The sequence below is a fragment of the Urocitellus parryii genome, chromosome 9 (assembly GCF_045843805.1).
Source record: "Urocitellus parryii isolate mUroPar1 chromosome 9, mUroPar1.hap1, whole genome shotgun sequence".
In the NCBI taxonomy this organism is placed as follows: Eukaryota; Metazoa; Chordata; class Mammalia; order Rodentia; family Sciuridae; genus Urocitellus; species Urocitellus parryii.
Genome location: NC_135539.1, coordinates 79782384 through 79806666, shown reverse-complemented (window position 1 = coordinate 79806666; position 24283 = coordinate 79782384). Strand labels below are relative to the sequence as shown.

At 44.5% G+C, this 24283-nt stretch overlaps 1 protein-coding gene across 4 annotated transcripts in view; it reads right to left on the bottom strand.

The window, feature by feature from the left end:
- Dip2c (disco interacting protein 2 homolog C) overlaps window positions 1–24283 on the bottom strand; it is a 365692-nt gene that overhangs the window by 50107 nt on the left and 291302 nt on the right. For all 4 annotated transcript variants that reach the window (XM_026412392.2, XM_026412402.2, XM_026412412.2 and 1 more), the window contains 9 exons: window positions 23121–23235; window positions 22448–22649; window positions 19923–20032; window positions 18690–18770; window positions 8456–8579; window positions 7828–7949; window positions 6673–6784; window positions 6475–6584; window positions 2020–2150 (listed from right to left, as the gene is read on the bottom strand). In XM_026412392.2, the coding sequence (XP_026268177.2) occupies window positions 2020–2150; window positions 6475–6584; window positions 6673–6784; window positions 7828–7949; window positions 8456–8579; window positions 18690–18770; window positions 19923–20032; window positions 22448–22649; window positions 23121–23235 (1107 nt within the window). The remainder of the gene's footprint in view (window positions 1–2019; window positions 2151–6474; window positions 6585–6672; window positions 6785–7827; window positions 7950–8455; window positions 8580–18689; window positions 18771–19922; window positions 20033–22447; window positions 22650–23120; window positions 23236–24283) is intronic.

The following is a 24283-nucleotide window of genomic DNA, read 5'->3' as shown; positions in this document are numbered from 1 at the left end:
AGGGGATTAAAAATAAGTATACATGATAAGGATAATGAAAGCCAGATTCCTCCATGTTGGCAAAGGGGGTTATAAATTCAGAACAAAAAATACAGTCGTCTCTGAAGCTGGCCTACAGTTAGGCCTGATGTAAACACCTGCTTTTCAGCAGATACTGCTAAGGTAGAAATGCAGCAGTGCTCTGTATGTATGAATATATATGTGTGTGTTCCACAGCCCTGTCCATGACAGGACCTGGGAGCAGCCATTCCCTAGGAGCAATGAATACATCAACCAAGTATCTTAACTATTAAATGCCATTTTCTTCTAAAATCAACTAGGGCTTCTTCAAGAAGTAGTTGATATCAAACTTCAGAAAGCATATACAAGCACCTTCTCAAAAAGTTTAATTGTACTAATTAGAATGCCACTGTTTTCCAAAATTATAGGATTAGATTTTAATCCAATACTATTAAATATGAATGCATTAAAAATAATGTCCTAGGAGAGTGTTTAAAGGTAGGTGTGGTGATGCTTGACTAGAATCCCAACTATGATGGGGGCTGAGGCAGGACTACAATGATGAGCCAGAATAGACATCTTAGCAAGACCCTCTCACTAATCCCTGGGTTCACACACAAAGCCTTGGTTTCAGTCCCCAGCACCACAAAAAAAGATTATTAAAAAAATGTCCACTATACACCATTATGAAAAGAAAATCATACTATATATAGCATCTCAATTTTATAAATACGCTAATTATAAGCTAGCATATTTGTAAAATTAAAGATTTATGGGTAAAACTTTACATAGTTTGCGTTTGCTTTAAAATACCCCATTAAGGGGCTGGGGTTGTGGCTCAATGGTAGAGTGCTAGCCTAGCATGCATGAGGCACTGGGTTCAATCCTCAGCACCACATAAAAACAAGATAATGTGTCCATCTAAAACTAAACATATAAATATTTTAAATAAAAATACCCCATTAAAATCAGGCGCAGTGGTGCACGCCTGTAATCCTGGAGGCTTGGGAGGCCGAAACAGGAGGATCACGAGCTCAAAGCCAGCCTCAGCAATGACGAGTGCTAAACAACTCAGTGAGGCCCTGTCTCTAAATAAAATACAAAATAGGGCTGGGGATGTGGCTCAGTGGTTGAGCACCCCCAAGTTCAATCTCCACTACATCCCCTAAGAAAAATGCCTATTAAAAAAGAAAAAGTAGATATGAAAAAAATCTGATAAAATGTAGAAACGTGAAGCTGGATCATGGGTGCTGGTGGATCATTCTAGTACACTTTATATGCTCATATATATTTGAAAACATGAACTTGCTAAGTGTGCTACATTAGAAAACAAGCTACAGAAGGCTACATGCAAAAAATGTATTTACAGTTACCACTGTTTATTAGGTGGTATGATTGTAGATAGCTGTGTATATAATTTCTAAAATTTCTACAATAAACACACATGTATAATCAGGAAAAAAAATCCCGATACTTAGCCATTTGTATACCCACCAGGAGCTCATTCTATACATGTTTATGAGATCTTGCTCTAAGCCAGGGCTGATTTGGCAGCAGCGGCCAGATGTGGACTCAGCCCTCGGGCATGTCCCACCCCAAGCCCTCCTCTAAGGAAAAGCCAGGAGGAGGAGGAGGAGAAAGGAGGTGAGAGCCTGTAATGTCCCCTGCTTCAACAAGAACTTGAGCAGGCGCAACCGCCAACTGGAGGGTGTAAGAACCAAGCCCTGAGAGTCCCCCTGGGAAGCGTAAAGGTCTGTGACAGCCATCTTCTCAAAGGCCTTGCTGGCCGCTGTCTCTGGGCTTCTTCAGAACTCAACTGGCCTCCTGGTGGAAGTGGAAAGCCACTCGGTGCTGCTCTGTCCCTGAGGTGATGGTGGGCTTTTCAAGGACAGGCAGTGGGCCTCGGCAGTCTCCAGAGGTGCAGTGCTCAGGGCTGCCTGCAGGGCCAGAGACCTAGAAGGAAAGGTACATGGCTTCTTCTTAAAAATTTACTTTGAAGATATTAAAGAGGAATCTCACCTGCAGAGGCACCAGAGGACAAATCCAAGTCCACAGTAGGGGTCCAAGCAGATGGCCACTTCTCTAGAAGGGTAAAGCTCACACTGCAGCTTAATAGAACGGCAGAAGGCACTGGTGGCTGCGTGAGACATCTGTAAGACAGGGAGGAGTGGTCAACACGGGGCCCAGGACCCCAGCACCCAGAACACAGGGCAGCACAGCTGCACTGAACATGTGCTACTTAATACTAGATGCCCCAGAGACTGCAGGACAGGGACAGCTGCTTGCACAGACTGGCTGCTGCTGCACACTCAACCTTCTTCCTATTTTCAGCAAATAAACCACACTCCAAACTCCCTCACTGGGTGTAGTGGCACACTCCTGTAATCCCAGTGGCTTGGGAGGCTGAGGCAGAAGAATCATGAATTTTCAAAGCCAGCCTTAGCGACTGCAAAGCAACTACAAAGCACTAAGCAATTCAGTGAGACCCTGTCTCAAAATACAAAATAGGGCTGGGGATATGGCTCAGTGGTTGAGTGCCCCAAGTTCAATACCTGGTACTGCGGTGGGGGGTGGGAACTCCCTGATTCTCCAGGATCCAATAACTAAACTGAAATAATGTTGTTTTGCATTTAAGCAGAAGGTTTACACTCAGGGATTCTTGTGATGCCTGAAAGTGGACAGTGAAGGCATCACGTTCACACCCACCTTTACAGGCATGACTGTACCTCTTTCCTGTGACACTCCACTCATTCCTGCAATGTACAGGTGGCCTATGGTGTATCTTTGATGGACCCCCATATTCATGTCTAGGAAACAGGGGCTCAGAGAAGTGAAAGAGTTTACTTAAGTTCACATCCTTGAGAGCTAGAACTAGATCCCTGGTCCTCTCACAGTGACCTTTCCGCTGCATGACCATCCTACAGTCAGCAGCCAAGCCCAGTCACACCCCAGGATCAAGGCCACAGGGAAGACTTCTCCTTGGGTTCCTATGGTAAGTAATGTGAATTATTTTGAAACACTGCAAAATGTACCAAATAAAGTCAATATTCCCACAGGGGCTTTCCAGCCAAACCAACCCGAGAGGAGAGGGAAACAAATGTAGCACAGAAAACTGCTCTAAGTGCAAGGTTTTAAGATGTGTCACCTGGAGCTAACCTACAAAGGGGACCAGTGCAGAGCCCTGTGATAATTAGGGAGTCCAGCCCCATGTCTGTGTCCCATCCATTCACCAAGCCAGGAGGAGACAAGAGGAAGCAGGGCGGGACTGCAGCCACTACTGAGTGTCAGATCACCACCAGAAATTCTGACAAGGACAGGGGTCCGTTAGGGACATTTCACTGAATTCACACAGGGTAAGGCAGAATTACTCTGGCTTGTAAAACTTCAGTTCTTCGCAGTTTGCACTTAGAGCCCAATATTTGTTTAAAAGAGAAATGAGGTTGGATTTTCAAAATGAGCCTCTAACCTCCTGCTCACCCAGATGAAGAGGGAGTTGAGTCCCATTTACCAAAATTCCCCAGGTACTCAAGATTAGCCACTGAAGAAACTCTTTATGAAACTGCTGCTGAAATCGAGTTCTTTGGTTTGGCTGGGCAAACACTGACACTGAATGCTCCTTCTCCATCAGGCATGGGTTAGGAGCTGGGGAACAAGGCAGCACCTACCCTCAGAGGATCAGGATGCAATGGGAAACTCCAACGCAGGGCTAACTCCAAGACCTATCAGTGTCTGGGCAAATGTCTACAGCATAGGGACAGTTGGAGAAAGGTACTCACATGGCTCCAGCTGGAAGCTCTCCAGCATGCTGAGTCTCAAGGACAACCCCCCCCACACACACACAGTAACAAGAATGGCACCGGTTAAGACAAGGGCCACAAACAGCTGACTGCTCTATCTCCAAATTCATGCCAATGCTGGACCCTACCCACACGATCAACCAAGGAACATGACTCGGGAAGCTTTTCTAGAACCTAAATGAAGAAAACTGCCAGTTCCTATTAAGACTCACACTTGGATACAGCATTAGTTTTCCAAAATTCCAAATCAACAAACGTAGATGATCTAAGGTGGACGTGAAAGTAGAAAGTGTTTCACTGACAGATTTTATGCCATTTTTTTCTTTTTTTTTTTTTTTGCAAACAAGTAGAGTGTAATCATATGTGAAGCTTCTTTTTTTTTTTTAACTATTAAAGTCATTTATTGCTGAACTGTCTTTGGTGGGAGATTAGGACACAGGACACTTGTGAAAGTGCACTAACTTGGAGGTCACACTTTTGCAGTGGAATACGGTGCTGATGGGGAGGAACCTAGGATGAGGTCGACTCAACCCTGATTTACTTGGGACGTGCTGTGTGACGTTTCTTGGGCAGAGTTGCCTTTCAGTGCAGTTTTGACTTGGCTGAGATTAAAACGAGTGTCTGGAAATAGGTGTTTAAGCCACTGAAAAAATGACGAGTCCCTGGGCAGTCATCGACCAGGAGCTCTGGGAAGCCGTTTTGTGGAAGTGGAGGACCACAGAGAGTCCCAATATTCTTTGGGGAAACCCATGAGCCATCTATTTGAGGTCCCCTGTAGGTCCTCTATACTCCCTTCTTACTGATCTCGAGCAAGTGTACATCTAGGTCTATTAAGAGCCTTCAGAGCACAAAGCCAATTACTAAACTTATAATCTTCAATGTACAAACCTACTCCTAGGTTTCATTCAAAATTCAATATTCTCCAACACTCATCAGAAAGTATCAAACACCCAGCTTAACGGATATACTTGTCATTTTTATTTGTGGGACTGGGGACTACATCACTGAGCTACATCCCAGCCCTTTTTTTTTTTAATATTTATTTTTTAGTTTTCGGTGGACACAACATCTTTATTTTATTTTATGTGGTGCTGAGGATCGAACCCAGCACCCCCCCCCCCCCCAGCATGCCAGGCGAGCGCGCTACCGCTTGGTAAAAAATTTCATTTTGAGACAAGGGCTAAGTTTGCCTAGGCTGGCCTCAAACTCACAATACTGGGCTGGGGCTCAGTGGTAGAGCACTTGAGTACCACGTGTGAGGCCCTGGGTTCAAGCCTCAGCATCACACACAAAAAAATAAATAAAATGAAGGTATTATATCCATCTAAAAATATAAAAACAAAAAACAAAAAATACCTCTCAATCCTCCTGCCTCAGCTTTCATAGAAGCTAAGATTCACAGGTGTGAGCCACTGTGCCCGCTGTCTTTTATGATATGTATCAATGCCCAATAACACTTTTTGTCCCAAAACTGAAATTAAGAAAAAGTTCTTTCTAGGAACAATGGTCACTTGTGTAATCCACAAGACCATGAGGTACGAGGGACTCCATCTGGAGCAGGCCATGTGCTGCACATTCCGACTCAATTCTGTGCCCCTCAGTACCCATAGGTCTCTCTTATTGACATCACAGTACATTTCACTTCAGGTCTCATCAAATTAAATGGTTGAAAGTTTAGAAAAAGCTCTTGTAGGTTTCAGAGGAAGTCTCACTAGAAAATCTCTGGATTTTCTAGAGTGTATAACTTTAAGTGGAATCACCAGGAATAGAATCACCAGGAAGTAAAACAGATCACATTATCTGTTTCATGCTGATAATAAAAAAAAAAAAAATCAAGATTTAATATTATAACTACTGCTCTGTACATCACAAAAACAGTCCAAAGTATTTTTTTAAAATATGTCTTTAGTTGTTGATGAACTTATTGATATGTGGTGCTGAGAATCAAACCCAGTGCCTCACACTTGCTAGGTAAGTGCTCCACCACTGAGCCACAGCCCCAGTTCCCAAAGTAACCAATTTATCTTGGTTTGAAAAATATTTCTTTGAAAAAACCTTTTGAAAATTTTATTCAACACTGTAGTTAATTTAGCATACCACCTCAAATGTATACCGACTTAGCTAGGTCGAGCCTGAGAACAAAGTGCAGTCAATAAAGCAAACTCACCAGTCTAACCAGAGGCAGATACTACAGAACAGGCTTCCCGAGCCACAGGGAACCTAATGGTGCAGTTTTACATAGTACCTTGGCATCATCTGAGCCATGAGGGTCCTAATTCTTAATGACATAATGGAAGTCACATTCTTGGATGACAAAAGGATCAATGTAGCTTCACTGAGCAGGAATCTGACAGGTTATAATGGAGTGCAAGTTTAAAAAGCAAGAAAATGCAGCGTGCAGAGATGAAAACCAGGAGGGTGGACAACCAGCAAAATGTGCAGTATTCTATCATGGGCAAGTGAGACTGTGATAATATAAAAATTCACTGAACACTTGGAAGAACTGGTCAGCCTTGAGGACTGTTGAAGGGGTCAGACACAATACAACTTAAACAGAAGCATATTGGCGCACCTGTTTCTACAGAGTGCTTGCACTCACAAGAACACAAGCTGACCATGAACACAGGCCCGTTAGCTGCAAACCACCAGCTCAGGTGGAGCAGATTCCACTTCTCACCTTTACGCCAGCTAGCATTCCGGTTGTGGACACACTGAAGTCAAGGTAGGCCAGCGTGTCGGGGTTGGAGGGTTTGTAGATCTGAGCAGGCCGCTTCTTTGGCAAATCATCTAGAGAACAAACAAAGCCATCAGGATATTTGTCCTAATGAGAGGCCATGTAAGCAAATACACTCATCCTGCTAGCTCAGGTACTGACCCGTGTCCAGTATGAGGGGCCATGTCCTGACATCTACAGCTGCCGCTGCCTCCCTGGACCGTAGCAGCTTACAGATCAGTTGTGTTGTCATCAGACAGGCAGAGCGACTCACCTGAGGACCAGAGTGTGGAGAGGGAGTGAGTGAATGCCCACGGCTCGCTCTGCTTGTTAAAGCCACGCAGCTGAAGGGGCAGTGAGTGCCCAGGAGCACCACTTCCCCCTGGAGAGCTGGCTGGGATGCAGGAGAGCGGAACCTGACCATGCACACATGCAGGCAGGGCAGGGGGCTCAGGTCCCCACACCTGCTGCCCCAAGAGCTGAAATACTCTGGTCACAAAGAGGCAGACATGTCAACACCCTCTAACAGGAAGAATGGCCAGTGCAAGTACTCTACCACAACTACAAAGAATGTTCACGCAGGACCCAGGTCATTGGCATCCTCTGTGCCCAAACTAATTTTGCTCCTCATAGCTCCTCCTCCAGTAGGGAGAAAAACATATCCTAAGTTTTTTATTTCCTTTTTTCTTTGGTAGTATCGGAGATGGAACCCAGGCCCTCATTCTTCTTAGGTAAGGACTCTACCACTAGGCTACATCCCTAGCCCTTTTCTAAAATTCTGAGACAGGGTCTTGCTAAGTTGCCCAGGCTGAGCTCAAATGCAATTTTCCCATTTTAGCCTCCTGAGCAGCAGGGATTTGGGGTGTTCACCACCATTCCCGGCTCCTAAATGTCCCCAGATATAAAAAAATCAATCAATCAATCAGTGTCCTCAGAAAGGAATAGAAAAATTCTAAATTTTGAGGAAAGAGCAAAAACAATCCACTGCAATTTCATTTGGCTAGTTTGTTCAGTGGCTTCGGTGGGGACTCCCCCACTGATGGTAGAGGAGCCCTCTCCAGGGGCTACCGTCTTCAGGGCACCTTTAACTCTGATGCACTGGGGTAGCTGCTGCCTGCTAGTCTCTTCCATGCCTCGTTTAAATCTTGCTTCTAGAACTAGGTCACAGCCTTCTGGAAGGCGGAGAGCATTTCCTGGCTTGATAAACTCTCACACCCACAGCTGTCATGCCCTAGAAGACTCTAGGGTCTGGGACCCACGAGTGCCACACTCAGGTCTGGCAGGTGAAGCGCCCAAAATCTTCCATGTGTAGGTTACCTCTACAATCATCTTGACAGTCGGCAGGGTCGTGGCGATGTTCTGTGGGTGCGGAGGTCGGACGGTTATCGGCACACAGCCCGCGTACAGGCAACCGTAAAATGCTGCAATGAGGTCTATGCCTACACGGGGAGGAAAACGAACTTGAAGCAAAACACGCTGTTCAACCACCTCCATCCCTGCCAGCACAAGCTCTGGTCTCAAGATAGTTAAAAGAACAAGACCTTGAACTTGTCCCTGTGGGTGGGGTGGTCACTTCCTTTGGCCTGTTCTTTTAGACAGGAAATAAAAGAGCAGGCTTGCAGTTTAATTTCTGCTATTTTTCCACAGAAATACTCAACCATATGAAATTTAAGAAAGGCTTCACTATGGGTTAAGTGAACTACTTCAGTTGTCTAATAAAACAAATTTAGATAAAAAATTAACATCTCGTTACTTGAGCCTCTAACCATAGGGTAACAGGTAGCCTCATCCCTGAGCAAATAGGGAGAACTAGGCACAAAGGAGGCGGCTGAAATCCCACTGCAGTATCGTCAACTTCAGCAACAATCCCACAGCTCTACTTGGCTGCCAACAGGGTGGCCAAGTGGTCTCATATGGGGCTGCTGCCCTTGCCCTGCCCCCTCACCTGGTGGGTAGACCAAAGCCACGTGGTCCCCATCCTGCAGGTGTCCCCGTTCCATCAGCATCACGGCTATCTTCTCAGCACGCTTATGAAGCTGGACACAGGTCAACGAGTTTGCTATGGTACCCTGCATAGCACAAGAGCAGGCAGTTAAGCCACGGCGCTGTGACAGCTTTCCCGAGGGCTTGCAATCGCACATTTAGAATTGTGAATTTGGTGGTTTGCAGTGTATTCAGAGTTGAATGAGCATCATCATAAGTCAATCCCCTTTTCTTCCAATGAGGCACAGAAGCAAAGAGCCACCTACATATATTTTACCACCTTAGTATCTGAGTTAAAAAAGACCCGAGTTTAAAAAAACTCCAGTAATTTTGTGAATTAACCATAATTGTTACTGGCAATAAGAATGACCAGTAAAAAAACGCAGGATTCTTATGTCGAGAAAACAATTTATAATGTTTAAGACAGACCACATTAAAAAATCAAGGAAGTCTGAAAGTAAAAAAATGCTTAAAAACACCTGAAGGAAAAAAAAAAGCAGCAAATGTATTTTCATGAAGACATTTAAAGTATATAGAGACAAAAAGAAAACACCTTTCAATTAAAAAAAATGGGAGTGGGTGGTTATCAGAGAAAATTGATAGCAAGAGAAGAACCAATAAATATTGAGATCTGTGGGATTCATTGTTTATACTGCAAAGAAAGTGTGAGTGCACTGCAGATTATGAACACTGTACCAAAGATTTCCTGAGGCTACATTTCACAATTACAGTCCAGTTGCTTCATTCCTGAGGTGAAGAGATCACTGTCCACAGCTGCTTTATGGTCAAATGCTGTCTTTACGTGATTAATAGGATAAAGGGCTTTCCCTTCAGCAGCAGGCGATTCTGGCCTGCAGTCCAGAGACAAGATAGACTCTGGAAGCCAGAAAGTATCCATGGACAATCTCTGCTAAACACTTATGTAAGTCGGTGGCTTGAAGGAGGAGTGCAGGGGCCGGCAGAGGTGACAGGAAAGCAGGGAAGACTTCAGAGGCTCTTGGGGACTGAACCTGAACAATTCAAAGAATACATGTGGAGGTCCAAAGCAAGCTGGTGGACCTGTGACCAGTGCTTTTAGGCCTCTGAAGGTTCAGGGTCAGGAAAACATAGCACAGACCCCATCCCAGATACCTATGCTAGGGACACAGACAGGTGGAGGGTGGGCAGGGCCTGAGGAAGCATGCAAGGGATTATTTTATGACATATTAAAAATACACATGCAGAACCTGATACAGTCATCAGCATAAGCTCTAGGCAGCTAAGGGATCACCTCTGATGACCTCTGCACAGAGTCACATCATCAGTCTGAGGACCTCTGCAACAACCCACCAAAACACCTCAAACTTTTATATGTAAAGAATGTAAGCTGGGTGCAGTGGTGCATACCTGTAATCCCAGGGGCTCAGAAGGCTGAGGGATGGGTTTCTTTACTGGAGAGGGTCAGCTCAGGCCTCTCTGACCTGAACCTTATTATACACTCATTCCTTGATTATTTTCTATCAGAGGAAGGTTAAAAAAATAGATAGGTAAAGTAGAAGAGCCAGAAAGCATAATGCAGCAGATAGGCCAAAAGCCAAATGACGGAGGAGGCTGCGAGTCCAGGAAATCTAGCCAATGGGACAGAATCTGGAGCCATTGAGATCAGATGTTCAGGTTTTCCTGTGGACACACGGACACCCAGCTGTCTACATGAACCAACGCATGTCTCTCGACTTGAACGTCCAGCAAGCTCAGGATGTTTCATAGCCTTCAAAGGAACTATGGCACAGATGCATAGCACAGCTGATGGTGAGGGACCCCACCCAAGTCCACCCTAGACACTAAAGAGTGGTGGTCTCACAAGGAAAGTCGGTCACCACCCAGAATCATTGAAAAGGGACGATCCTTGGTGGGTGGCAGTGTGTCTTAGCAGAGCGCTGGCAGTACTGGCTCCCCTTTACCACTAAGGGGACCTTCCTGCTGTCAGGACTTTCTCCCCATCCCAGCGCCCACATTGTGGCCCACCCACACTTCTGGTTTGTACAACGTCTGTACCTAATCCCATGCCCACCTTCAGGGGAGTGACAGGAGATCCCTGGTTTGGCTAGGGCGCACATGCTTCATGTACTAAAATCTAACCCCACTGTCAAGCAGCCAGAGGGTGGAAGCTGAGTGTTGAATGGCAGTTTTTGATTAGTGTTTAGGATCAGATAAGGTTATTAGCATGGGGCTCCTGTGATTGAATCCTGGTGGCTTTATTATGAGTCGAAGTAAGGAGACACACGCGCGCGCAATGTGTGCTTCCTCTCGTGCCACACGAAGCTCTGCACAGCTTCAGGACTTGGTCAGCACAAAGGTCATTAGGAGTAGCCCTTCAACCTTGCACCTCCATAACTGTTCATCAACACCAAGCACCTGTCTCGGGGATTTCATTATAGTACTGAAAAATGGAAGAGTACAATCCCCATCAATAACTACCTTTTTGGTCAAACGACAAAGCCCATGATTTACCCAATTTCTTGGGTCCCGAGATTTAAGAAACTTAGAAGACTCACAACAAGCAGCCAGAGAAGTGTATTTCAAAATGTGTTCTGATTCTAGTTCATGAAAATTCCTATCCATGGATACTCATAAAATGTGAAATTCAATTTGAATGCTGTCTGTGATTTTTGACAATCTCCCCAAACACAATTTTTTTCAATGCTATTTGTCATTTTATGCTGTTCATACAAAATGAATGGTAAAGCTTCCAGGTACTCTGATGATGGTACAAGGAAGCAACATCCTTTGTGGGAAATATGATCTGAAATCGGCAGGTGAGGTGATTGGAAATTAAAATTATCCTCAATCTTCTCAAGGAGGTGCTAGCCTGGAAAGAGCCACCCTGCCCCATGGTAAGTCTCATATAATCAGTTTTCTTCCACAGCTAGGGCTGGGCTGTCACCAAATGACCACTGGACAGGTGCCTCTGCTGCATACAAAGGACGTGCTGAATGAGTGGCATCCCCCAAATACTGGGGTCACTCTGCAGGCGAGCAATCACATTGGTGATGTGCAAGGAGAGGCAGATTGCCCTGCATCCTTCCTCTAGCATGACAGGAGGGACTCACAAGGAAGGGTGGCAGCCTGGACGGCAATAATGAAGTAGTTGTGCTAGCACACACTGGTAATCCCAGAGGCTTGAGGGGCTGAGGCAGGAGGATCACAAGTTCAAAGCCAGCCTCAGCAACTCAGTGAGACCTTGTCTCTAAATAAAATATAAAAGGGCCAGGGATGTGGCTCAGTGGTTGTGTCCCTGGATTAAATTCTTGGTACCAAAAGAAAAAAGAGAAACAAAAACAAAGTGGTTCTGACATTCTCTTTTCTCCTCTTCAGTTTGCAAGGCTGATATAACACAATTTCACCACATTGGAGACCACACTGTGGTACACTCACACCTGGACACTGCTTATTACCATTGGCTCTCTGATATCCTAATAAGGACATTTCAGCTCAGGAGACATGCCACTGGATTAAGATATACATTTCATTCTCCCAATTGTTTGTTTTAAGAATAACAAAAATTGTCCTATATGGGTGGTCCCACAGAGCAACAGACATTCAGCTTCAGGAAATGGCCACCATTTCCTGGTGTCTTCATCAACATTCGTGGGAAAACCTGGGGTTTCCAAATTGAAATCCAATGCCTGAGATTTCTAGGTGAGGTCATTTCACCGGAGAAATCATGGTAATCTTCTCCTAAAAGGAATGGGTAAGTTTTCCAGACAGAATGGTAAAGCAGAGAAACCCACCAATCAACTCTGTTCTACCCAAATATCAGTGGCAAAGACTATGTATTTGACACAATTTAAAAGATTTATATAAATCAAACAACTAAAAAACTGAGGAATGAGGAAAAAAACCTGAGAGAATTTATATTTTAAAATCTAAAGAAGTTACTAAAAGTAAAAAAAAAAAGAAGAAAAGAAAAAACCCAAAACAAAAACACATGAGTTGGTGCTGAGAGCCACAGCCAGAAGGGAGTGGTTGAGAGGTGACACCAGCAAGCCATTGAGATGTTATGTTAAGCTGTGTATTCAATTGTATATTAGACCCACCAAAACACCTCAAAATTTTATGTGTAAAGAATGTAAACTGGGTGCAGTGGTGCACACCTATAATCCCAGGGGCTCAGAAGGCTAGGCAGGATGATTGAAAGTTTGAGGCCAGCCTCAGCAATTTAGCAAGACTCTGTCTCAAAATAAAAAAGGGCTGGGGATGTTGATCAGTAGTAAAGTGCCCCTGGGCTCAATTCCCAGAACCCAAAACCCAAAACAAGACAAAAAAACCCTCAAAGAATTTCAAGATTCTAACTAAATTTTCCCATGAATTGCATCCTTACTTCCCACTCTAAATCTTCCATGACAACTCATACCTTCTTATTACGTGGGCGGGCAGTGGAAATACAAACATGAAAGAACTGCAAACAAAAACCAGGAAATGGCACTCATATTTAGGAGCCAAATGGCTCAATCATTCTCAATGACCCCATGATCAAAAAGAGCAGGTGATGCACAAAACTCTTAAGGTGGATCAAGGATGTAGGCATTAGACCAGAGACCCTGCGCATACTAGAAGAAAAATAGACCCAAATCTCCAGGTTGGCTTAGGAACCGACTTCTAAAGCTCAAGAAATAAAATTGAGAATCAATAAACGGGATGGATTCAAACTAAAAAGCTTCTTCACGGCAAAGGAAACAATCAAGAACGTCAAGAGAGGGACCACAGAATGGGAGAAATCTTTGCCATTGTATCTCAGAGCATTAATCTCCAGGATATGTAAAGAACTCAAACAACCTACCAAACAAAAATCCAATCAATAAATGGGCAAAGGAATTGAACAGATACTTCACAGAATAAGAAATATGAATAGTCAACAAATATATGAAAAAATGTTCAATATCACTAGCTGTAAAGGTAAAATTTCTAAGCTGATTCTAAGCTGCAAAAGTCTGAGTTAAAGTGTAAAAGACCGGGCATTGTAAGGTCTCTAAATGGCAAGGCCTGGGCTAAAAAGTAAAGACTAGGTATTGTTAAAATTCTTCTGCTACCCCCGAACCTGTAATCTCTGTAGCTGTTAGGACAATGCTGGAACTGCCCAGTAAATATCTCCGTTGATTCCCTGGTTGTTTAATAGCTAAGGGCTCTAAGTAACTTGGCACGTAAGCATCTAGACTCCAAAACCAATCAGTTTAAATGTGTACCCAGCTTAGAAATGACCAATCACCCCTGCCCTGATTGTTCCCGCCAGTGTATGTACTAATCCTGACTTAGAGTTGTTGTTCAATTTTCCCGCACCTCATGATGATTTGTTCTGATGTATGCAAAGCCCACCGCCCTCTCCAGAAAGTGTACTTAAGCTCTGCTTGACCTCTGCTCTGGGCTCTGGGCTGCTCTCCCTTCTTGAGTGAGCACAGGAGCCCCAGTGTGCTGGAATGGATCCCCAATAAATATCCCCTTTTGCCAATTGCCTGGAGCCAGTCTCTTGTGTGTTCTTTTCTCCGATGCTCCACCAGACCCTTACATAGCAATTAGAGAAATGTAAATTAAAACTACACAGAGACTTCATCTCACTCCAGTTAGAATGGCAGTTATCAAGAATACAAGTAAAAATAAATGTTGGCGAGGATGTGGGGAAAGGCAGACTCATACACTGCTGGTGGGAGTGAAGCCAGATTTAAAGTTAGGTAGTCAGTGTAGTTAGGTAAATCGGGTCTAAAATGGAGGCCATGCTGAGAACGATTCCAGGACAACTCAAGGAAAGTTAATGAAGTCCCAGAAAGGCCCTAGGCCAAAGTCCATCCCAAAGAAATGTTAATGAAACCCAGGAAACAGCCCCCAGCAGATTTGAAGATAGCCCATCACAAAGAAATGTTAATGAAGTCCTTCCTGCCCAGATTACTTCTTTGGCCCACCTGTGTCCCACCCCTCGGGCCTTTCAACCCACATTCCATCACCAAAACTATAAAAAGGGGAGACAACTGCACTTCCACGATTCCACCTCTTGGGTCCCCTTCTTCCTCCGGGAGAAGTCTTTTCTGCTGTCCTTTAATAAACTTCTAATTTCTACTCTGACCTTGCCTCAGCGTGCTTCTTTGGTGTTATTCTTCAACATCAGGTAAGCAAGGACTCATCATCGGTCAACAGTGGTAACAGGAGTGCAAATTGGTGCAACTACTTTGGATAGTAGTATGGAGATTCCTCAGAAAACTTGGAATGGAACCACCATTTGACCAGTTATCTTACTCCTCAGTTTATACCCAAAGGCCTTAAAATCAGCATACTACAGTTATGTGGCCACATCAATGTTCAAAGCAGCCCAATTCAATAGCTAAGCTATGGAACCAGCCTAGATGCCCTTCTTAGATGAATGCATATGTACACACTGGAATATTATTCAGCCGTAAAGAAAAATTAAATTATACATTTGCCAGTAAATGGTTGGAACTGGAGACTATGGTGCTAAGTGAAATAAGCCAATTCCAAAAAAACAAAGGCCAAATGTTCTGATATGTGGATGCTGACTCACAATAGACTGTGGGGGTGGGGTGGAGGTTCACCAGATTGGATAGGAGGGAGTGAGGGTAAGGGAGGGGGATTGGAATAGGAAAGACAATGAATCGAACATAACTTTCCTATATTCATATATGAATACACACCAATGTAACTTCACATCATGTACAACCACAAGAATAGGAAGTTATACTCGAAGTATGTATGTAAAAATACACTGCCAAGTATAACTAAAAAGAATTAAAAAAATATTTACCATTAAAAAAGATCAAGTGAGAAGTGTTCAAAACCAGTTGATAGAAATACCATCCAGGACAGAGGCACTCGCCACACTGGATTCATACTCTGGAGAAGTAACTCATTATGGAATCACTTGCACCTGTCTTCTCTTATGCTTTGATAGTGTTTTAGAAAACAATTATGCATGTGGCTTGTGTTTTATTTAGACATTAGACATTGTTAGACATTGTTGAACTTGAACATTGATTTGAGCAGAAATTACAACCACCATCACATGCTGGGCTATGGTCCAGGTTGAGACCTACTGAGAGTGCACATGGGGTAGCAGGCAACCGTAAACTAACACAGATGCTTGGATCTGACCCTCTCACAAAATAAAGATGATGCTGTGACCCTTCAGAAAAGCCCAGGACAGAACATGAATGAAGCCTTAGCAAACAGGAGATTTCCGCTAACAGGAGGAGGCATTCTTGGACCATGGTTTCCGCATGCTTAGCTAAAGCAAATTTAATCCCGGCTTTGGTATCTATAATTTACTCCATCTGATTTTCTGTTGTTTTTACTGAAACCCTTTTAAAGCACAGGAGTCATTTCCAGTAAACAATTTTCCAAGAGATCCAGTGTCTGGCTATGGCAAATGACTGTAATAATAGAGTCCAGGGCACGGGCATCCACAATGCCAGATGGCCTGGACTTCAAGCCTGTGCTCTGGAATTGATCACTCAGGTGAGCAGACTGAGGGACCTTCTCCCACAGTTCACAAGGCAAGACCAGCCCTGTGTTCCTCACACTTCCATCAGCATGCCTCCCTCAGTATTGCATCTGTGTACACAGGGTCCACCTCTTCTTGAGCTACTGTGTAGAGTCCAGCTGTTTAGATACGGGCATTTACCCATCTGACACATGGGAGCAACGTATTGGGCAATTCTGTGAAAGAGTTTGAAAAGGGAGTCAGAACTGACCCAGTCCCACGCAGCATACAGCCTAGGGAGCACACAGGCACCAGGGCAATGCTGAGGGAACTCAGGGAAGGGAGGCGGTACTTGCAGGCAGCCACTGGAGAAGGTGACTAGTGTAGGGCACAAGAGGCCAGCCTGAGTTAACATTGTAGATTTTAGTCTACAGTTGATACTGGGAGTCCCCGGGGAGATGCTCAGATTACAGAAAAAGAGAAGCAATCAAGAGCAACTCACAGGAGAAACAACAGATGCAGGGCAGAGGAAGTGATTCAAGGGAAATGAGGAAATGCCCAAGAAGGCTAGCAAACGGCTTTGTACAGAAAGGGGAGTCTTGTCTCTACTCGTAGGCTGAGGATGGTTCTAGTGTGGAAACAGATGCAAAGTGGCAAGAGGGCATTTCAGATATGTGGATTCATGGTACTGGGCAGGAGGAGCTCATGGGCTATCAGCACAGGGAGCTCCTTAGAGAGGAGGGGAAGACGGGCATCCCCATTGCCAATGACTCTTCCTGGAAAAAGTCTCGAGCAGATACAGAGTGATTCAGCCCCATGTGGCAATTCAATATGATAAGCACCGATCTGAGTTGAGGGCGAGGGGCCTTCAGATGAGATAAATCACATAATCAGAATGGTCTGATAACTAGAAACCAAAGCAGAGATTCAGGGAACAATCAGCTATGTTGTCAGCATTTCCCTTCATGTGCCATTAATCTACTGCTCCAAATGGCAGGAGGAGCCTTTGTGTACTCAGATTCTGATAATCAGCAACTGTGAAGAACCGTAGCTTTGTAAAGAGCTGTCAGTGCCTATGTCTGCCCAGAAGACCTACATTTTGTATCTATTTTTCAAACTATTTTCACAGCAACAAGTAACAAATGTATCAAGACTTTTGCATTAAACTTTTACTGTTAATATTTGCTTGCATATTTAAGGCATTACTCCTAAGTACTACTATGGGATGATACTTAATAAATTTGAGTTTCTAATGAGAAATAGAAACTTTATATTTAAAAAGTAGAAATGACTTTATTTCTAGGATTCTGTAATTAATACCTCTAAAAAATAGTTTGGTAATTAAAATTAAAACTCCCCTAGGTCTGCAATTGTTCTCAGTAGATATTATCAATCACTTGTTTTCAGGTAGGAAATATTGCAAAAAGGGCTGCTAAAATATTTACATAGAATGTATAGGTAAGATCATATTAAAAGCATCCTTAAATGGAGAGCATCAGACAAACAAAAGGAATTCCCAAAAGATTCAGGGAAAGAATTAAGTTGGGAATATTATAAAGCAGCAAGAGGTTTCTTAATAATACCCCTAAAGCTCAAGGGGAAAAAAAAGAATCTCAGTCCAATTAGAAGGGCAATCATTAAGAATACAAGCAACAGCCAGGGACAGCGGCACACATCTGTAATCCCAGAGACTTGGGATTACACCAAGTTCAAGGCCACCCTGGCAACATGGTAAGACCCTATTTCAAAATAAAAAATAAAAAAATAAAAAGGACTGGAGATATAGTGGTAGAGTGCTCCTGGGTTTAATCCCAGTACTGGGGCAGGCAGGGTAAGAAAGGAAAGAATACTAATAAATCGTAATTACTGGTGAGGAAGGAGGGAGAAAGACATCCATACACTGTTGGTGGACGGCAAATTAGCACATCCACTCTGGAAAGCAATATGGAGATTCCTCAAAAGACTAGGTATGGAACCACCCTATGGCCCAGCCATCCGACTCCTTGGTATTCATCCCAAATAACCAAACTCAACATATTATAGAGATACAGATATAACCATGTTTATAGCAGCACAATTCACAATAGCTCAGTTTTGGTATCAGCCTAGGAGCCCATTAACAGACAAACAGATAAAGAAAATGTGGTGTATGAAGACAATGGAGTTTCACTTAGCCACAAAGCAACAACATGGCCTGTGCTGGTAAATGGGTGAAACTGCAAAACTTCTGCTAAATGAAATAAGTCAAACTCAGAAAGTCAAGGGTTGAATGTTCTCTTCTATGTGGAAGCCAGGCAAAAGTAAGGAATACAAGGTGGGATTTCATGGAGGTAGAAGGGAGAACAGGGGAATAGAGGAAGGGGCTGGTGGAAGGTAAAACAAACTGCAGAATGAAATTGATCAAGTCATGTTCCACACACGTGTGAATACATCACAATGAATTCCACTTTTACGTACACCTATGATACACCGATTAAAAAAAAAAAATAGAAGACCAGTAGAGGGAGGGGAGAAGGGGAGATACTGGGGATTGAACTGCAGCAAATTATGTCATGTGCATTCATGAATGTGTCAAAATGAGCCCACTATTGTGTATAATGGTAACACACTAATAATAAATTTAAAAAAAAACCACACACACACACACAGAAGCAAGAGTGCTTCCCAGGCCCGGGGAACCAGTTTAGATCCAACAAGAAGAGCCATCAGGAAACGCGAGTTCGGTGTGCCTCACCCGACAGTTGAGCAGCGTGTACAGCACGTGGTCTGGGGTGGTCTGGGCTCTCCACTGCAAGACCTCCGAGAGGAACAGGAACTGCAACAAGAAACGCATTGGTGCCGGGTCAGGCCACTGAGATCTGCGCTGGGCAATCTCCAAATTAAGTGGAAGTAAATGTGCGAATGCTTTCTAGTGCCTTCAAATAGTGCGTTTCCCCATGGAGACTGTTAGGAAAATCTGACATATAACCAAAGGACAAGCAAGTGCTTACTATGCTTTCCGGCAGTGATTTAGAATTCGCCGCTCCTGACTGGGACTGACAGCTCAAGGGCTGGGGTGGTGTCCTTGGTTGGGGAAGCTCTTGGGGGGGTCTGTGCAAGGATGGGAACTTTCAGTGGCATTGGCAGCGGTAGAGCAAGACCTTTCTCCTGGGGCTGCCAGAGGGTGCAGTGCTGATTTCTATGGGTTACGATGAGAAAAATCAGACCTATCCTATTAAAAAGGGTGGGTAGGTCTATAGTGTGTTCAGAATGGCAGTTCCCTAGTGTCATGAAACTGCACTGCAAACTCAAACTACATGCTCCAAACTACTAAGTCTGCAGTAAAAAGGGTGGCCCAATTTCAGGCTGGGATAACTCTAATCCCTTTTAATAATAGAAACATACCATGTGGATGGGGCATGATGATCAAGTGTTTCATTCCTCCTCCCCCCCAAAAAAACGTTGAGGATGGACCTTTCTTTATTCATATGTGGTGCTGAGAATTGAACCCAGTGCCTTACACATGCCAGGCAAGTGTTCCACCACTGAGCCACAACCTCAGCCCAATCAAACGCCATTAGCCAATTTTTAAAAATGCCATATCCCCTAGTGAATAGATTTTTCCTTATAAAAGTTCATGGAGGGGCTGGGGATGTGGCTCAAGCGGTAGCGCGCTCGCCTGGAGTGCGTGTGGCCTGGGTTCGATCCTCAGCACCACATACCAACAAAAGATGTTGTGTCCGCCGAGAACTAAAAAAAATAAATATTAAAAAAAAATTCTCTCTCTCCTCTCTCTCTTTAAAAAAAAAAAAAAAAAAAAAAGTTCATGGACATGTCTTGCAAGACAGGGGAAGTAGGAGAAGACCATCCCAGATGCCAAGGGAGTAGACATGGACCTGGCACGGGGCAGCTGCAGGGACAGTTGCAGGGACAGTTGCCTCTCACACTGTATAAGGAACACAAGAGAGGTGTGGGCCTCGGCTCTTACCTTCCGGGCCTGGTCGTTGTCTTCTATCTGACCCAGGTCTCTGCCACTGGCTTGGGCGATCCTCTTCCCAGACACGAGGTTTCCCACCATCACAGAGGCGGGGCCAATTTCTGGAAAGAGACAGAGCCTTGAGACAAAGATCAAATTTCCCTAAAACAGGACTTCCCCTTTTGGTAAAGAATCTACTCTAGGAGAAGCCTTCCAAAGGCCTGACTGTGAATACATCTTAGGACAGGTTTCAAAGAGATCAGTACAATGACAATGATGGGAAATGCAAACAAGCTTTGATTAGGGATGGCACAGAAATGACATATGTTGACAGTGGCAATTACAAAAATTGATATATAGAGTGGGGCTGTGGCTCAGTGGAGTGTTTGCCTGGCATGCTGAGACCCTAGGTTTGATGCCCAGACTATGCCAAAATACATACCCACATACAAATAGCAGAGAATCACAGTTTTTAAATTCCATAAGTAGTTAAAGACTTCCAGATCATGTCTACACTTATTTTCTGGTGTCACTACACATCATGAGGGTTGACCAGAAGCAAAATATTATGTTTTAAATAAATACTTTGTGAATTTGAGAGTAATCCTGTTGAGGAGGTGGGATATGGAAGCTCGTATCTGTATATTCTATTGGGGGTAAGGTTTCAGGGTCTCTCTTAGTCCTTTTGTGAGCTATGAATGAAGAGACTGCTGTTGGTGACTGCATTACTGGTGCCCTCTTCCTGATTTACGAGAAGTTTGCAGGAGCCTGGATGACGGATGCTGCCTCATCGAGGACTGTCCTTAACTACTTACGGAATTTAAAAACTGTGATTCTCTGCTATCTGTGTGTGGGCATAATTCAGAGAATTCATCTCTGAATTCTCCCATGTGGTAGTTGTGGGCAGACTACATGTCTTTTCTTAGTTCTTATTAAAGTAACTGTGAAAAATGAGTAGTCTTCATGTTTAACCAAACAAAAAGTCTGGTACAGTGCTGCTCGCTGGAATGGGGTGGAGCTACCACTGGGCCAGAAGCCCAGGAGCCAAAGGCTCCTGCAGGCGATCCAGCACCCTGGAGCCTGCAGCCCTCAGCCTCTCACTCTCCATCGTTAGTACAGCCCTTACTCTTGACAACCAAAGGCTGAGCAAGATGATTCCTCTAAGAAGCCAGCTTGCAAATGGGCTAAATTGGTTTAAAGTCTTCTCCTTATATATGTATACTTTAAGAATTCAAACTAGAAAGAGAAACCCGTTTTGAGGGACCTAGGGCTTTCATGGCACCTCACTCTGTGCTTCTCCGTTACTGAGTGAAGCACACTCACCAAGGTTTACTTCTGCTTGTACTCTCTGAGGGTGAAGTCTGGGACCTTAGGGATCTCTTTCCCCACAGACTTAGGAATTCCTTTCCCCAATTACTGCTGCGTCTGATTTAGAAATTTTTTTTTTAGCAAGAACAGATGAATTCTCCCCAGGTAAGTGAGGGGGTAATACATGGAACACTCCTACAGTGACTAAGCCACACCAGTTGAAAACACAAAGTTGAGATGCTACTCCCCACAACGTGTGCATGGAAGGTCCAAGTTGATTCCTGCCCTATTCAGAGTTTCAGAATCCACCTTTAGTCTCTAGTGTTGAATTCCTACCATACAACCCCTGACAAATTCATGCAGGGGCCAAGGCAGACGTTTCATCTTGAAGCAACAAGACACAGGGTCCTGAACAGAGTCCAAGCCTTTGGTGCTGGCAACTCTGGGCACCTGCTCAGACAGTGTCCTCTAGCTATATCTGGAAGGACCTCCCCAGGGAATGCAGCTGCAGAATTGTCCGATTTTGATGTCTTACGACATGGTTACTGGCTCAGGATGGATTAAAGGTTTCTAACGCTTTTTTGCTCAGTTTCATAATTACAAACACTATTCTTACCCGAGTAAGAATTCATCCAGTAGAAAGGCAACTGGTCTACAAACTTAGGTCTACAAACCTAAGTTTTAGGAGCTTCATTCCAAGAATCAACAGACCCCTTACACAGTTGTTTCAAATGTTTACTCCAGAGAGCCTCAGAAATCATCTAGCCCAACTCTCTCCCTTGCATGTAATGGAGAAGGAGACCTTGGGATAATGTGAGAATCAAGTCAGATGATAGATAATGTGTTCCCAAACTGCAGAGCACTAGGCAGCTTTGTATGTGACAACATCACAAGGAACAGTGCACATGTTTCAGATTGTTTCCCCAGGTGTTATATGCTTGGATCCCTCAGTCACAGAAACACATAAGGCTATATTATTATTATTCTACCAATAAGGAGATATTACAGCAGAATCCTAAGGGGGTCTGTGCCTCGCCAAAGGCCACCCTGCTGGTGGCGCTGCAAAACCTCATTTGCATCAAGTGCTGATGTCCCCTGCAAAGGCCAAGGCACCTCTTCCCCTCACACTCTGTCCACAGGTCCCAAAGGTGGTTATGCCCCAGGAGTGTGTAGCCATGTGAAGGGCAGGAAGGCAGGGGCTCTCCTGAGCTTGATGCTGCAAGGCATACCTGGTTGCTTCTGTCGAGGTTTAGGCAAGTTTGTGACACAAGTGTGGGGGCACATAAGGACGTTGCAGGGGTGAAGGGAGCCCTCCAGGAAGAGCTGCTTCGTTTCTGACAAATGGATTCCACCCAGTGGGGTTTTGGGAAGGGTATTTGCTGGCACCAAAGCTAGGCAGTAAACTCCAACTTGATGTATACTGTCGATTGCCTAGAAAATTTAAGAAGCAATCATATTATAATAGTAAATAGAAACAAACATTTCGTAATTGGCATTACTTATTTAGTAAACATTTATGCACCTGAAATACTGTAACATGCAAAAGTATGTACAGTGGGAACCCTGTTCTATGGGTGTACAATCGCCAGCACAGGAGACACTGCTGAACTCCCTGAGCTGGAATGATTTTACACAGGACACAAATAAGAAAGAAGGAATCTGGAGAAAAGGATATCCTCAACAAAAAATCCCAACCCAAGACGGACACGTGACCTCCCAACATGAACGGTTGGAAACAGCCTTAGAAAACCTGACCCCTCCCCCTTGAGCAGGGCTTTTTGATCAAGAGGGCGTGCTGTGGGGCCTAGCCCTGATTGGTGAGGGGCAGCCCTAACCCTAACAGCGAGTCAGGGAAGCTGAAACTTGGGACAGAGTAGAGAGCTTCAGGGCAAGGCACACGACCTGGAGCACCCTGCTCATCCACTGGAAGCTGTCCTCCTCCGTGGAGTCCGGCCTCTGCTCCGCTACAATCACTATCCTTTCATCGTGAAGGACGGTCACAGAGAACACAGCTATCCTGTGGGGACAGAGGAGCACACGTGATGAGCACAGGCAGCAACACTCCCAAGACCTCCTGCTGTAGTAAGGCATGTACAAGTGCAGCTAATCAAGCAGCCCGGCAGCTCCTGGGGCCCCTCCAGAGGCAAACCAAGTCCAGCTCCCTCACGGGCACTAACCAATGCAAGTCCAGCTGTGGAGGCTGAGAGCCTGGGGGCCCTGCAGGTGAACCACCCACATTGCCCCTGGCTGCAGGTGTTGGGGACAAGGCTGTTCTTTCCGTGTGGACAAGAGGAGTCAGTGCAGGATTGCTGCAATTGCTGCAGAGACCCGTACCATGCCTGCCTTGAGTTTGCACCCAAGTTTTCTGTTTGGAACTGACTGCTTCCTGATAAATCCGTCTGCCTCACAGGGTCAGTACAGAATTGTGACCACTCCAAATCTCTAGGAAACCTCTCTCACAAATAGGTTCTAGTTTTAAAGATAATCCCAAGGTGGTGAGGCTGGGCCAAGTATCTCCTTTCTCCTAGTCCTATCAGCTTGCCAAAATGAAGTAAGATTCCAAGGAATTTCTGAGTTCCCTCAAATTAGCAAGCAAACAAACAAACAAACAAAAAAACCCCAAACCAAAAAACCCTAGGGAGCTACAGAATTTACTAAGCCTCTTGGACGTGTCCAGCAAGGGAGGGAGGGAAGTAGGAGACCTGAGTAGCTCATGAGTGTCCACTTTTTTAAAATATACCTTATTTTTATGTGGTGCTGAGGATTGAACCCATGGCCTCACATGTGCAAGGCAAGTGCTCTACCATTGAGCCACAGCCCCAGCACAGAGTGTCCACTCTTCCATGATAAGGATGACCATGATCTTTAGGTCTCTGGGGCCTGCTCCAGGATGAACTTTGAGCCCTGCATTTTGTGTAGTTAATCTATTAAAAGTCTTCCCAATGGATACTTTTACTTAGTTTAGAGGTTAACAAAAATATACTTACAGGGCTCAGGAAACTTATACAAAATCGTGGACATCCCAAACTAGGGGAAATCTCAGCACCAAGTCCAGCTGTGATTTT